The 14,007-nt window shown below is 57.5% G+C and overlaps 1 protein-coding gene across 1 annotated transcript in view; it reads left to right on the plus strand.

Moving 5' to 3' along the window:
* IGHMBP2 (immunoglobulin mu DNA binding protein 2) overlaps positions 1-13,616 on the plus strand; it is a 96,373-nt gene extending 82,757 nt beyond the window's left edge. The window contains exon 14 of the mRNA XM_058689942.1: positions 13,372-13,616. Within this exon, the coding sequence (XP_058545925.1) occupies positions 13,372-13,589 (218 nt within the window). The 3' untranslated portion in view covers positions 13,590-13,616. The remainder of the gene's footprint in view (positions 1-13,371) is intronic.
* Positions 13,617-14,007: the final 391 nt, after the last annotated feature.

Genomic DNA, 14,007 nt, shown 5'->3' on the forward strand with positions numbered 1-14,007 from the left:
GAGAGTTGGGCAGGAGTGACTCGGGGGAGAAGGAGCAGGAAGGCATCCCCAGCAGAGGAAGTGGGCATGAGCAAAGGCCCTGGGGTAGGGAGGCGTGCCGCACAGGTGAATTGGGTGGCCGTGACCCCAGCCGGGCCGCTCTGAACGGCCCCTCCGGGCCCTCCTTGTGCCGTCGTCACCCTTCTGCTGCCATTTGTGCCATGCGCTCAGGGGACAGGTGCAGGGGTGACCAGGACAACCACAGCTGCACCTTCCTGTGTCCTGTGAGTCGGGTCCGCCATCGGTTCCGTCATTCGATCCTACAACACCCCCCGTCTCACAGGTTTCATTCAACACGTGTATACTGAGCACCTGCCCTGTGCCAGGCGCTGTTCTAGGCTCTGGGAAGCCACTGATGAATGACACGGTCGTGAGCCCTGCCTGCAAGGTGCCCAGATTCTGGAAGTGAGGAAACTGAGGCCCAAGGAGTGACTGTGTGTTTCCCTTGGACACCTGCACCCCCCCAGCCCCCCACCCGCACTGCAGGACTTGAGCTGGGGGCTGGGGCCGCTTCATCTCTGCACCCCCAGCACTGGGCACGGAGGCATTGAGATACGGGGAGAGGTCCAGAGCCCCGGGATCTCATCCTGGCTTTGCCTCTGATGAACCAGGGGAAACTGAGCCTCGGTTTCCCAAGTTGTACTACAGAGGGATGGCAGGGGCGGGGGGGGGGGGTGCTTGGTGATGCTTCTGCTCTATGCCCCGTGCCCATCTTCCCCTCCAGCTCCGGTAGGCCAGTCTTCCCCCTTGTCAGCAGGGCTACTGAGATCTGGTTCACACAGCAGACAGCTCACTTCTTTAACGTATACAGTGGTTTTAGTGTGTGTTCACAGACTTGTGCAGCCGTCACCACCGTCTCAGTAGGGAACGCGTTGTCACCCGAGAAGAAACCCTGTACCCTCGAGCGGTCACTCTGCACCCCCCCCCACCCCCCCCCGCCCTCCAGCCCCTGGTGACCACGAATGCACCGTCCGTCTCCCTGGATTTACTCGCCTGTCCTGACGCTCGATGGAAATGGAATGACACACGCAGCGGTCTCTCGTGCTTTGTTCCTTCCCCTCGGCGCAAAGTCGTCAGGTTCACCCGTGTCGTGCTATGGCCCAGTACTGCACCCCTTCTTACGGTGAGAGGCTGGTTGCTTCGGGCCCTGTGGTCCGCCCTGTTCTCTTGCCCTTCAGGAGACAAGGCAAACGTGGACGTGGTCTGGGTCTCCCAGGTTAGTGCCTTTGCCCTTTCGGCCCCAGCCCTGCAGGTTACTCAAAGGTCTCTGCGACGCCTGGCTGGCTTTCCTGATGGGCAAGGGTGAGCGCGAACCCCTGCTCCTCCACTCTCCCCTTTCTCCAGCTAGGCTGGACCACCTGTGATGGAAAGGGCATCTTGGGCATGAATGCAGAAGCCGACATTGTCCTCCGTCCTTCATGAGGGAGATTATTCATTTGTTCATTCATTCATTCGTTCATCCACATATCCCTCCAACAGTCCGTCCATCCATCCATCCATCCATCCATCCATCCATCCATCATCCACCCACATGTGATCTGTCTGTCTGTCCATCCATCATCCATCCATCATCCATCCACATGTGATCTGTCCGTCTGTCCATCCATCATCCATCCACATGAGATCTGTCTGTCCATCCATCCATCCATCATCCATCCACATGAGATCTGTCTGTCCATCCATCCATCCATCATCCATCCACATGTGATCTGTCCATCCGTCCATCATCCATCCATATATGATCTGTCCATCCATCCATCCATCCATCATCCATCCACATGTGACTTGTCCGTCTGTCCATCCATCCATCATCCATCCACATGTGATCTGTCCATCTGTCCATCCATCATCCATCCATATATGATCTGTCCGTCCTTCCATCCATCCATCATCCACCCACATGTGATCTGTCCGTCTGTCCATCCATCATCCATCCACATGTGACCTGTCCATCCATCCATCCATCCATCCATCCATCCATCATCCATCCACATGTGACCTGTCCGTCTGTCTATCCATCATCCATCCATATATGATCTGTCCGTCCTTCCATCCATCCATCATCCATCCACACGTGACCTGTCTATCTGTCTGTCCATCCATCATCCATCCACATGTGACCTGTCCGTCCGTCCATCCATCATCCATCCACATGTGATCTGTCCATCCATCCATCCATCCATCATCCATCCATATATGATCTGTCCGTCCATCCATCCATCCATCATCCATCCACATGTGACCTGTCCGTCTGTCCATCCATCCATCATCCATCCACATGTGATCTGTCCATCTGTCCATCCATCATCCATCCATATATGATCTGTCCGTCCTTCCATCCATCCATCATCCATCCACATGTGATCTGTCTGTCTGTCCATCCATCATCCATCCACATGTGACCTGTCCGTCTGTCTATCCCTCATCCATCCATATATGATCTGTCCGTTCGTCCATCCATCCATCATCCATCCACATGTGATCTGTCCATCCATCTGTCCATCCATCCATCCATCCATCATCCATCCATATATGATCTGTCCGTCCTTCCATCCATCCATCATCCATCCACATGTGACCTGTCCGTCTGTCTATCCATCATCCATCCATATATGATCTGTCCGTCCTTCTATCCATCCATCATCCATCCACATGTGACCTGTCCGTCCGTCCATCCATCCATCCACCATCCATCCGTCCATCACCCACACACCATCTATCCTTTCCTACCTACATTTAACACATATTTACTGAACACCAGCAATGGTGCTGGGAAAGAGTAGTGGGTAAACCAGGACAGGCGGAGCGGAGAGTAGCCGACCAAAGAAACGAATGAACACAAAAATTCCCACTGAGATCCATGCAGTGAGGAGGAGGAGCAAGTGTGGTGATCGAGACCGAGGGAGGTGTGACATAAGGTGAATAACGGCCACCTAAAATGTGGACCTCCTGATACCCAGGGTTGGGAATATGTGACCTTACAAACCAAAGGAGACTGGGCAGACACGATAAAGCTAAGGATCTTGAGACGGGCGATTATCCTGGATTATCTGGGCGGGCCTGCAAATTATAAGGCCCTTAAAAGACAGAGGCAGAAGGCTCCGAGTGATGTGTGATGAATGGGGTCGGTGGGGAGAGGCAGTTGATGTGACGACTGATCAAAGAGGTTGGAGGGATATGAAAAGGGACCTTGAGCCAAGGAACTCAAGTGGGTTCTAGAAGTTGAAAAAGACCAGGAAGTGGGGTCTCCCCGAGGTGCTTCAGAAGGGACCAGCCCTGCCTCCCCCTTGGTTTTCGACTTCTGATCTCCGGAGCTACAAGAGAATAAATGTTCATTGCTTTAAGCCCCTGAATTTGTGGTCCTTTGCTGCTGCAGCATCGGGAAGTAATACAGGTGGCCGGTAGGGCTACCCAGCAAGGCCAGGGGGGTAAAATCTCTTTCTGCTTTAGCGAGACCTGCAGCATCCGGGACAAGGGCGGCAGGTGCAAAGGCCCTGAGGTAGTAAGGATTTGGTGCGTTGGAAGAACAGAAAGGGTGACCGGGGGCAGGAGTGGGGAGGTGTGCATGCTGAGGCTGGGGAGGTGGGTGCAGCCGCCAGCCCCCTGTCAGCCCAGGTGAAGAGCTGCCTCCTCAAGCCAAGGTCAGGATGCCTCCAGGCACAGCATCTGGCCGGCCGGCCCGTCGTTCCGGTTTGAGACTCTCTGCCCAGTTTCCAACCCCTCACTTCCCTAGTGCCTGGAAATTTCCCAACTGTGTCCACTTCTCTCCCTCCCCAGGGCCATTACCCTGGGGCGGGTTTTGGCACCTCTGGCTCAGACTCCTTGCCAGGGACCCGGCCTCCACTGTGTCCTTCCCTCCGCTTCAAGTGTACTTAACGTGCCAGGGCAGTGCAAGTAGTCGACTCAGGTGATGACCCTAGGAAGCCCTCCAAGGAAGCGGGGAAGTGAGCCAGGGAGGAAAGGCGTTGTGAGAAGATCCCACCTTGTCTGAGGGGACTGGTCTCCAGCTCCCCGTGGCCTCAGCCTCCGTCATTGGGTCATCGTGACCACTGACGCCTGCAAACCCCGGGCGGGAGCCCTGGGAGGGCGGCGGGCGCGGGAAGAGACAGGCCGAGACCAGCAGTCTCTAGCCCCGGTTTTCCCGGGTCTAGTGCAAAATCGCAGAGCTGCGCTCGGGTCTGAGTGATCTGGTGTCTTCTGTGTGTGGGAGGCCACGGTTCCTTAACTTTCTGGCACAAGTAGCTGTTTTCCAGATAAAGCTCAAGATTGTTTTGCTGCTGGTACATCTATCTGTTTGATCTGGAATTTGCCCCGAAGCCTGGTTCTGTCTGCCAGCTGAACAGACCACACTGGGGTGTGTGTGTGTGTGTGTGTGTGTGTGTGTGTGTGTGTGTGTGAAGTCCTTTTTTTTTCTTTTCAAGAAGTTTTAAATTCCAGGATCTTAAAAAAATTGTGGGAAAATACACGTAACACCAACTTTCCATTTTAATCGTTTTAAGGGCACGGTTCCGTGGCATTTAAGCACATTCCCACTGCTGTGGGACCGTCCCCCCCGTCCATCTCCAGAGTTTTTTGTCTTGCAGAACGGAAGCTCTGTCTCCGTGAAACAGTCACCCTCCAGCCCTCCCCCACCCTTCCCTGCTACCACCTTCCCACTTGCCTCGAATTTGGCGACTCTGGCGGACCTCACGGAAGCGGAATCTCACAGCGTCTGTCCTTTCGCGACTGGCTTGTGCCGCTCAGCGTAGCGTCCTTCAGGTCCGTCCAGGTCGTGGCAGGTGTCGGAGGCTGACGACTGCTCCGGGGTTCCGATCGACCCTGTGGTGCGCATCCGGTCGTTCGTGGGTGGACACCTGACTCGCGCGTTTTGGCTGCCGGGAATCGCCCTGCTGTGAACACAGCGAGGGCCTCTTTGCCAAAGTCTCTTGGAGACGCTGCTTTCCACTCCCGTGGGGATTAGCCAGACGCGGAATTGCGGGGTCACATGGTGATTCCAGTTTCGAGCGTTCGAGGGCTCACTCCGGTCCTAAAGGCCCCTTAACCCATCTCTGGGTGGTGGTGTTCACTCCTTCTAGCTGAGCTGCACTCCCTTCTGGATCCTGTAACTGGAATACCAGACACGGGGCAGCCACTGTTAGCACATTTCTTTTTTAAGTTTTTTAATGTTTATTTATTTTTGAGAGAGAGAGAGAGAGAGAGTGAGTAGGGGAGGGGTAGAGACAGAGGGAGACACAGAATCCGAAGCGGGCTCCAGGCTCCGAGCTGTCGGCACAGAGCCCGACGCGGGGCTCGAACTCACGAACCCTGAGATCATGACCCGAGCCGAAGTCAGATGCTCAACCGACTGAGCCACCCAGGAGCCCCTAACACATTTTCTATTAGCTGGCGCAGGAGGGGAGAAGGGGAAAGAACCCGCCCACACCTACAACAGCCCTTGTTCCTGTGGTTCCAGTGGGGCAGGTGAGGCCTCCTTTCCCTCTGCCCATCCCAGACCGTTCCCTTTGCCCTCTGCGCCCTCGGGGGGCCCGCCTCTTGGGGGTTTCTGGGGTTCCCCACACATACGTACCGGGACATGGGAGCTCTGAGGGGAGCCTCAGAGGCTCTCCTGGGGTCCAGGCACACACTCCCTACTGCCTGCTAGGGCCCAGGACCAGGCATCCCAGACAGCATCGTAACCCCCTTCTTGGTTCAGAGCCCGCACTGCATCCTAGGGTCCTGCAAAGTTTTGTCACCTAGCCATCGAAAGGGCCACCCTTTCACTCAGCAGTACCTAGGATGATGGGAAACGAGGCGGGACGTTTTTTTAACGTTTATTTATTTATTTATTTTTTTGAGACAGTGAGAGACAGAGCATGAGCGGGGGAGGGACAGAGAGGGAGAGAGAGGGAGACACAGAATCTGAAGCAGGTCCCAGGCTCCGAGCCGTCAGCAGAGCCCGACGCGGGGCTCGAACCCACGAGCCGTGAGATCATGGCCGGAGCCAAAGTCGGACGCTCAACCGACTGAGCCCTCCCCCCCAGGCGCCCCTTCATTTTCAAGGTTCCTGCTTTTGTTTGAAGTACTTCTTGGCTCTCACGTTCCTTTCTGGTTTTGTTCTCATCTCTTGATTTCCTGTCCTGTTTTCATTCTTTTTGCAGCCACCTCTTTCGAAATTGTCCTTTTCTCCGGTCGCTTCACTTCTCTGCTTGTTCTAATTCTGGCTTAGGCTCTTCGGTCGTGATATTTCTTTTTTATTTTTTATTTATTTATTTATTATTATTATTATTAAGTTTTTTTTTTTAACATTTATTTTTGAGACAGAAAGAGACAGAGCATGAACGGGGGAGGGTCAGAGAGAGGGAGACACAGAATCTGAAACAGGCTCCAGGCTCCGAGCCGTCAGCACAGAGCCCGACGCGGGGCTCGAACTCACGGACCGCGAGATCGTGACCTGAGCCGAAGTCGGCCGCTCAACCAACTGAGCCACCCAGGTGCCCCCGGTCGTGATATTTCTAAATATCTCAAAGGGTAGTTATTATTCAGCCCTAAAAAAGAAGGAACTCCGGCCAGTTACAATAATGTGGGTGGATTTGGAGGCCCTCGTGCCGAGTGAAATCCGTCAGAGACGCAAATGCTGTGTGATCTCACCTGCATGCAGAATCTAAAAAAATCCAAACTCGGGGCGCCTGGGGGGCTCGGTCGGTGGGGCGTCCAGCTTCGGCTCGGGTCACGATCTCACGGTCCGTGGGTTCGAGCCCCGCGTCGGGCTCTGTGCTGACGGCTCGGAGCCTGGAGCCGGCTTCGGAGTCTGTGTCTCCCTCTCTCTGCCCCTCCCCCGTTTGCACTCGGCCTCTGTCTCTCTCAAAAGTAAATACATCGTTAAAAAAAATAACAAAATAAAAAAACCCAAACTTGCAGACACAGAACAGATCGGTGCTTGCCAGAGGTGGGGGGAAGGGGACTGGGGGACGTGAGCGAAGGGGGTCAAAAGGGACGGACGCCCAGTTACCGGACGAGCTCTGGGGATGCAAACGTCTTAAAAATAAGTAAAGCGACCGCTCATTTTGAAATGTCACACGTCCTCCGCTTGGAGGGCGTGTCCTCGCGGCTGGTCTTCACGGGCTGGGGAGGGCCGTCGCTGTTCCCCGTCGTCTCTTTCGCGGTGTGTCTGTGTGGGTTTTGACCGTAGTTCTTTTCTGCTGCTTGGGTTTCTCCCGGCGAGGTGAGGTTTTGTGACTGCTGTGAAGGAGGCCGGGGGTGCCGCGAACTGTCCCTCTTTCCCGGACCCCTGCCCATCAGAGGCCCCCCAGCGGGTTCCTCTCGAGGTTTTGCTTTGTCAGCTCAAGACGGCTCGGGCACCGAGACCTTGCCACGACCTGCTTGGGCTGATGGCCTGTGTGTCCCCTTCCAATTCCCGCTCTCCTGCTCTCCCAGGGGGCCGCCAAGCTTGCCGGCCAGTCCTTGGCTGACTTCCCTTCCCGTCCTCTCCTGCGCTGGCTCGCAGCCCGTGGGCGACTCGCCCCTGCCCCCTGGCACGTGCCGCCTCGTTCTGCCGTGCGTTTTGGGTGTTGCTCTCCCGAGGTGCCCTGCCCGTTTTTACAGGGCAATCTGGGGAGATCAAAAAACGACAGCATCGCTGTTCCCTCTCCCCCCACCTGCCTTCAAGCCCCGCTTGCTAAACAGCAGCAGAAACATCTGCTCTGAAAGCCAAAGGGTTGATGACAGCTCGCAGCCGACCACTCTTCAATAGACACAAGCAGCACCAGAGAGCTGAGCACGAAGTGTGTGGGCATCCTGGTCTTTCCAGGCCCCCGGCACCAGACTGCAGAGGCCCTGCGAAGAGAGCCGCGAGCAGGCCCACCAGGTACCGTGGCTGGGTTGCGCACCGCTCAAGTGCGCCTGGCTGACAGGGTGGGTGAGGCTGAGTTTCAGCTCGTGCTGTTCGCTGAGCCCTGGGTTCCGTCCCGGAGCTGCACCCCTACACCCCGACGGCTTCCCTGACTCTGGGGGAGGCTGCGACTTCCCGTCTCTGAGACCTCTTTCTGCAGTGGGATTCCCCGCGGGAGGGGAGGGCAGCCTGCAAAGTGTAGGCTGGGCCCCAGGTCTCTCCCTGCACGCAAGTGAATGCACGTCCCCCTGGCTCCAAAGTCCCTTCCGGCAGAAATGCGGACTTTCCTCGCTTCTGTCTTCACCGGTGGTGTCTGTAGCCGCCCTGGGGAAGAAGCTTCAGGAATCAGAAGCAGGCAGACCCTCAGCCAGGCCAGAAGCTGGGCATCAAAGGAGCCTAACCAGTTAGGGAGCCTCTGGACCGTCGCGGCTCAGCTCAGGCGGGGAGTTCCTGGCAGAGGGACGCCCCTCCCGGAAGGGTCCCCTCAACCTTCCCAGCCCCGCCCCAGGCACGGACTGCTCAGTTCCCCGGTTGGTGCGGCCCCTTCCAACCTCCAGGCCTGTGCTCACGCGATTCTCTCTACCTGCTGTGCCTTGGAAACCTCCCATGCGTCCTTCAGGCTCCAGCTCAGACGTCACCTCTTCCAGGAAGCCTTCCCGTAAAGCCTTGCTCCTCACCCACACTCAGTTCGTTACTCTTTCCTGAACACGGCCACTGCCCCACTGCTTCCGTTCAGCGTGGGTAGCTTTGGTCAGTCGTTCAACAAACGTTGGCCGAGTACCTACTACGGATTCAGCCTCCGAGGGGAGCCCCCTGGGGGTGAGTGAGACAATGCCGGCTCCTGGCCCCCCAAGAGCACGCAGTCCGGTCGTAAGTGCTCTGTGCCCGTCTGCCCCTTCCCGGGGATGACACCGTGGCGGACCCCGTGCTGACCCCCAGCCCCGTGAGGACCCCGCTTGATGCAGGGTGAGTGTCTCCAGTGAGGCACCCACGGTCGGCTCCAAAGGCATCCCTCTCCGAGCGACTGGCCGGTTCCAGCTGCCAGGATGCTGCCGGCTCTCTGCGGGGCTCGCACGGGCCATCAGCTCCCCGAGGGACAGGCGGGGACCCCCCCCTCCCCCCACAGAGCAAACCTTGCCCTTGAACCTCCAGGTCCCCTGGCCTGGCTTGGGCTCTTGCAGGTCAAGGCAGGACCAGTCCTCCCAGCCTGGATGATCACCAGTGCCTCCTTGGCCTCCAGTCCTGGTCGCCCCCCCCTTCCAGACTCCAGGCCCTGGGATTCCCGGTCCTGGTCTGTGCCCCGTGGGCCTGGGACGTGCCCAGGAGCCCTGGGCAGCTGGCCTGGCAGCGAGCTCAAAGTCCAGGCCGCGTTCTGGATGGTTCTGGGGTCTGCTTCCTGCTCCGTCTCCTCCACCACCCCAACCCCAGCCCACCACGCTTCGAGAGCATGAACCCCGTCGTGTCTCTCTCCCCCACCCTGACCCTCCAGCAGCCGTGCCCTGGATCCGCACCCTCAGCACGGATGCCGGGCCGCGCGGGGTCTGCTGCTGTCCCCTCATGTCACCTCGGGCCCTCCCCTCAAGGTCACTGTCCTCAGCCCGCTGTCGCTCCCTCCACACGCCACGCCTCCTCCTGCCCCACTCTGTGACCATCTTGTCCTCATCCTTCAGACCTCAGCTAAAATGTCACCTCCTCCCAGAAGCCCTCCTTGACCATCTCATCTAAAGGCAGCCCCGCCACCATGCGTGATGTAATTTGCCTACCATCAAACCTACCCTTTTGAAAAAAGTTTATTTTATTTTTGAGAGAGAGAGAGAGAGAGAGAGAGACAGAGAGACAGAGACGGGGAGGGGGAGGGGCAGAGAGAATTTCAAGCAGGCTCTGCACTTTCAGCATGGAGCCCAGTGTGGGGCTCGAACCCACGAACTGTGGGACCATGAGCCGAGCCGAAGCCCGACGCTTAACTGAGCCACCCGAGGTGCCTCCCACATTTACCTGTCCAAAGTGCACAGTTCAGCTGTTTTTAGTATATTCGCACGGTCGTGCCGACGCCACAGCTGTCTAATTCCAGAACGTTCTCATCACTCCAAAAGAAACCTCGAGCCCACCGGCGGTCGGTCCCCACCCTGCCTCCTCCAGGCCCAGCTCCCACTACCCTCCCTCTGTCTCTGTGGACTTACCTACTCTGGACGTTTCACACAAGTGAATCTGCCTTCCTCCACTCGGCAGAATTGTTTTTAAGACTCAGCTCTTCGCCCGGTTTTGTGGCTGAAAAATATGCCTGGACATTTCCCGTTTTGTCTGCCGTCGGTCCCTCTGTGCACGGATGCCACGGATGCTTTTCAATTTCCCCGAGTCCCTTCTCATTTCTGATTTCCTAGACGGTTCGCCGCCTCCGAGAGAGAAGGCCTGGCTGGGCGCTCCTCGCTGCGCCCCGGAGCCCCGCACACGGGGTGCTCAGCGAGCAGGGGCGTGGCGGGACGGTCGCAGCGGCTGCCCCTGGCGTCCGATGGTAGCATCGCGTGCTCACAGATCCCGGCCAGGTTGATAGGACAGGGGACAGGCTAGGACAGCCTCTCAGGCAGGTGGGACTGTGGCCGGGTAGCTGGGGGCACATCGGCTTCCTTGACCATAGAGCGGCTGGTTCTGCGAGGTCCCCGCTGGGACTGGGCCCCGTTGCTGCCGGCTGGTAATGTGCCTTCTGTGGCTTCCTTCCCTTCCCTGGCTTCTCCAGCTTGCCTCCAGCCCTGTGTTGGGGGCTGCACCCCGGGCCCCCAGCCCAGGAAGACGTGCTTGTGCTTGGGTCTGACCCGGCAGGGCCCCAGATTCCGCCCAGCTCGCCAGCCTTCCACGTGGCCCGACTGGGCCCCGACTCTCCCAGACCCTCACTCCAGGCTGCCACCCTCGGGCCTTCTCCCCAGGGCGGCACCCCAACCCCGCACGCCCCTTGTCATCCACAGCCCCTCCCTTGGCTGCCGCCCCGAGCCGCGCCGTCCCCAGCACCACAAATGATGTGGGTCTCCCCAGATCTTTGCGTGGGTCATGTGTGAGAGCGCTGAGAATAGCAAGGCTGTGGCCTGGGCCGCATTTGGTTGTGCCAGGGGGGTGTCCCCGGGGCCCTGACGAGGGGGCTTGCTCACTAGCGCCCCTGCAGGCGGCCGCAGGCTCAGCAGCCGGGCTCTCCCAGTGTCTGGCCAGGCTTGGCCGGGCCGCTGTGTGACTGCGGACAGAGCACGTGGCCTCTCTGAGCCTCAGTTTCCCCAGACACAACAGTGGGGAAATTTCTGCTCTGTTCTCAGCAGCGGTTTCGAGACTGAAGAGTGACAAGGGATTTGGGAATTCTTCGTTATCTTAAAAGCCCGTGAGCACCTTCCTGTATTATTCCACAGCCCCTGAGGCAGTCCTGGTGTGGTAGGTGGGCAGCAGGTGGATGGACGAATGAATGAAGGAATGAATAAAACCCACAAGTAGGGGCGCCCGGGTGGCTCAGTCGGTTAAGCGTCAGACTTTGGCTCAGGTCATGATCTCGCAGTTTGTGACCTCGCAGTCTGATCCTCTGCCCCTCCCCCGCTCGTTCTCTCTCTCTCTCTCTCTCTCTCTCTCTCTCTCTCTCTCTCTCAAAATAAAAATAAATAAATAAATAGCTTATTTATTTTGAGAGAGAGAGAGAGACAGAGAGGGACAATCCCAAGCAGGCTCCACACTGTCAGCGCGGAGCCCGATGCGGGGCTTGAACTCACAAACTGCGAGATCATGACCTGAGTGGAAACTAAGAGTCAGATGCTTAACCGACTGAGCCACCCAGGTGCCCCTAAATAAACTTAAAAAGCCCCATAAAGCCACCTTTAGAAACACCTACGTGGGCACATGCTCCCTGCTCGTGCAGGTAAGGAGGGACCCCAGCCCCGTGGGGGGGGCGGGGGGCGAGTGGCCTGAGGTGCCCGGGAAAGAAAGGAATATGACCAAGAAGCATCCAGATCAGGTGCAGGGTGCCTGACCTGTGACGCCTGTGTCTCCAGGCTGCAAGGACATTGGGCTCCTCTTGTGATCTCCCATATACCCCTGCAGCCTCACCAGGAAGGTTCCATAATTCCCCCTAGAAAACAAATGGGGAAACAGACAGCGAGGTTGTTGGCACTTTGCCCCAAGTAACATATCTCCAGGCATGTGTTTGGGAACCGAGGGGGGCATTTCTCTCTTTTTTTTTTCTTTAATGTTTATTTATTTTGAGAGAGAGAGAGAGAGAGAGAGAGAGAGAGAGAGAGAGAGAGAGAGAGAGTGCACTCACACAAGTAGGGGACAGGCAGAGAGAGAGAAAGAGAGACAGCATGAGCAGGGAAGGGGCAGAGAGAAAGGGAGAGAGAATCCCAGGCAGGCTCCAAACTGTCCTTTCCGAGCCTGACACGGGGCTCGAACTCATGAACCGTGAGATCATGACCTGAGCCAAGAATCTGATGAGCAACCCCCTGAGCCACCCAGGTGCTCCCAGGGGGCCATTTCTGATTTTCAAACCAAGTTTCAAGCAACCTCCAGGTGGGTGTCCGGGGAGAAAAAGTTCCCTGTCGACGGTGCAAGCCTCCGCCAGTGGCCCCGGTGTGATGTGAAGCGATCCTCAGGCTGAGCCCGTGTCGGTGTCCCCACCCAGAGGATGCCCTTCTCCACTGCAGGTTCCTGGGGACAGTGGCAACCAACGCAGCTGCGTGGTGGTGCTGGGGGGGGGGTGTGTGTGCAGGGGGAGGCGGCGGAGAGGGCGCTGTCCCCCGGTGAGTCTCAGGTTTGCTCTCTTTCCTGGGGTCAGGGCAGGCCCCGGATTTCGTGCCAAGCCTCCCTGTCTCATCTACTCCGCACACTACCGGCTCTGACTTTTTGCCCCAGTGCCTCCTCTGGGCTGGCCTCATCTCGCAATCCAGGCTGGTGCCAGGGCCCCGCCTGGCCCCTCCCTAGGCCTGATGTGCTGTGGCCTTCCCCGCCCGGGGCTGAGTCACTGTTCCCCTTCATCCCGTGCTGGGTGGGTCCTGTGCTCGTGGACTGAGCTGAGGGCCGGTCGGGGCTGTTTTCGGACATGGTGCTTCTAGCCCCCTGGGGCGATGCAACCTTGGGAGGAATGTCACTGAGACCCTCCAGCCTCAGTTTCCTCATCTGCCAACAGGGAAGAGGGACAGCCGTCTTGGCCCACAGGACTGATGGGAGAACAGGCAACTGTGGTGTGGGAGATGACCTGAGGGGCACAGGAATTAACACGAAAACAAAGCCTTGTCCCCTCTTGTGGCTGGCGTCCTTCAGAGATGAGCCCCGGCAGCCCCCCACCTGGTGTTCCTGCTTCCCTCCTGTGACCCCCTCCCCTTGAGGGGGAGGGCAGAACCTGGGGACCCTCACCAACAGGACACAGCAGGAGTGAAGGCGCCGGGTTATAAGGACTGTGGCTGCTACCTTGTCAGTCCTCTCTCTCTGGCTTTTCTCTCTAGACAGCACTGACGACCGTGGAGGCCGTGACGTGAACTACTCTAGCAAGAGGCCTGCGTGGCAGGGAACGGAGGCCCTCAGCCCTGCAGCCACCGAGGGAGACTTGAACCTCGAGATGGGTGCGGCCTTGCTGGACCCCTTGATTGCCGCCTTCGAGAGACTCAGAGCCGGGGCGGCCCGTGGCCAAGCTGCTTTCAGATTCCAGCCTAAGAAAAACTGAAAGACAATTGATGTGCTGTTACGTTTTTTTTTTTTTTTTGTTTGTGTGTTTGTTTATTCATTTTGGAGAGATAGAGAGTGTGAGCCGGGGAGGGGCAGAGAGAGAGGGAGACACAGAACCCGAAGCGGGCTCCAGGCTCCGAGCCGTCAGCACAGGGCCCGATGCGGGGCTCGAACCCACGAACTGCGAGATCATGACCTGAGCTGAAGTCAGACGTTCAACCGACGGAGCCTGCCGGGCGCCCCTTATGATTGATGTGCGCTTAAACCATGAAGTTTTGGGTTTGTTTGTTATGCAGCAGTAGATAGCCAAGAAACAAACGTACTTATTGGTCTCGGAAAAAAGATAACGGTAGCAGCACATCGTTTGGGTTTGCAGACGTTTATTGGTTGCAACGAAAGGGAAATGAGTCTGTTTA

The sequence above is a fragment of the Neofelis nebulosa genome, chromosome 10, assembly GCF_028018385.1.
Source record: "Neofelis nebulosa isolate mNeoNeb1 chromosome 10, mNeoNeb1.pri, whole genome shotgun sequence".
NCBI classification, from domain to species: domain Eukaryota; kingdom Metazoa; phylum Chordata; class Mammalia; order Carnivora; family Felidae; genus Neofelis; species Neofelis nebulosa.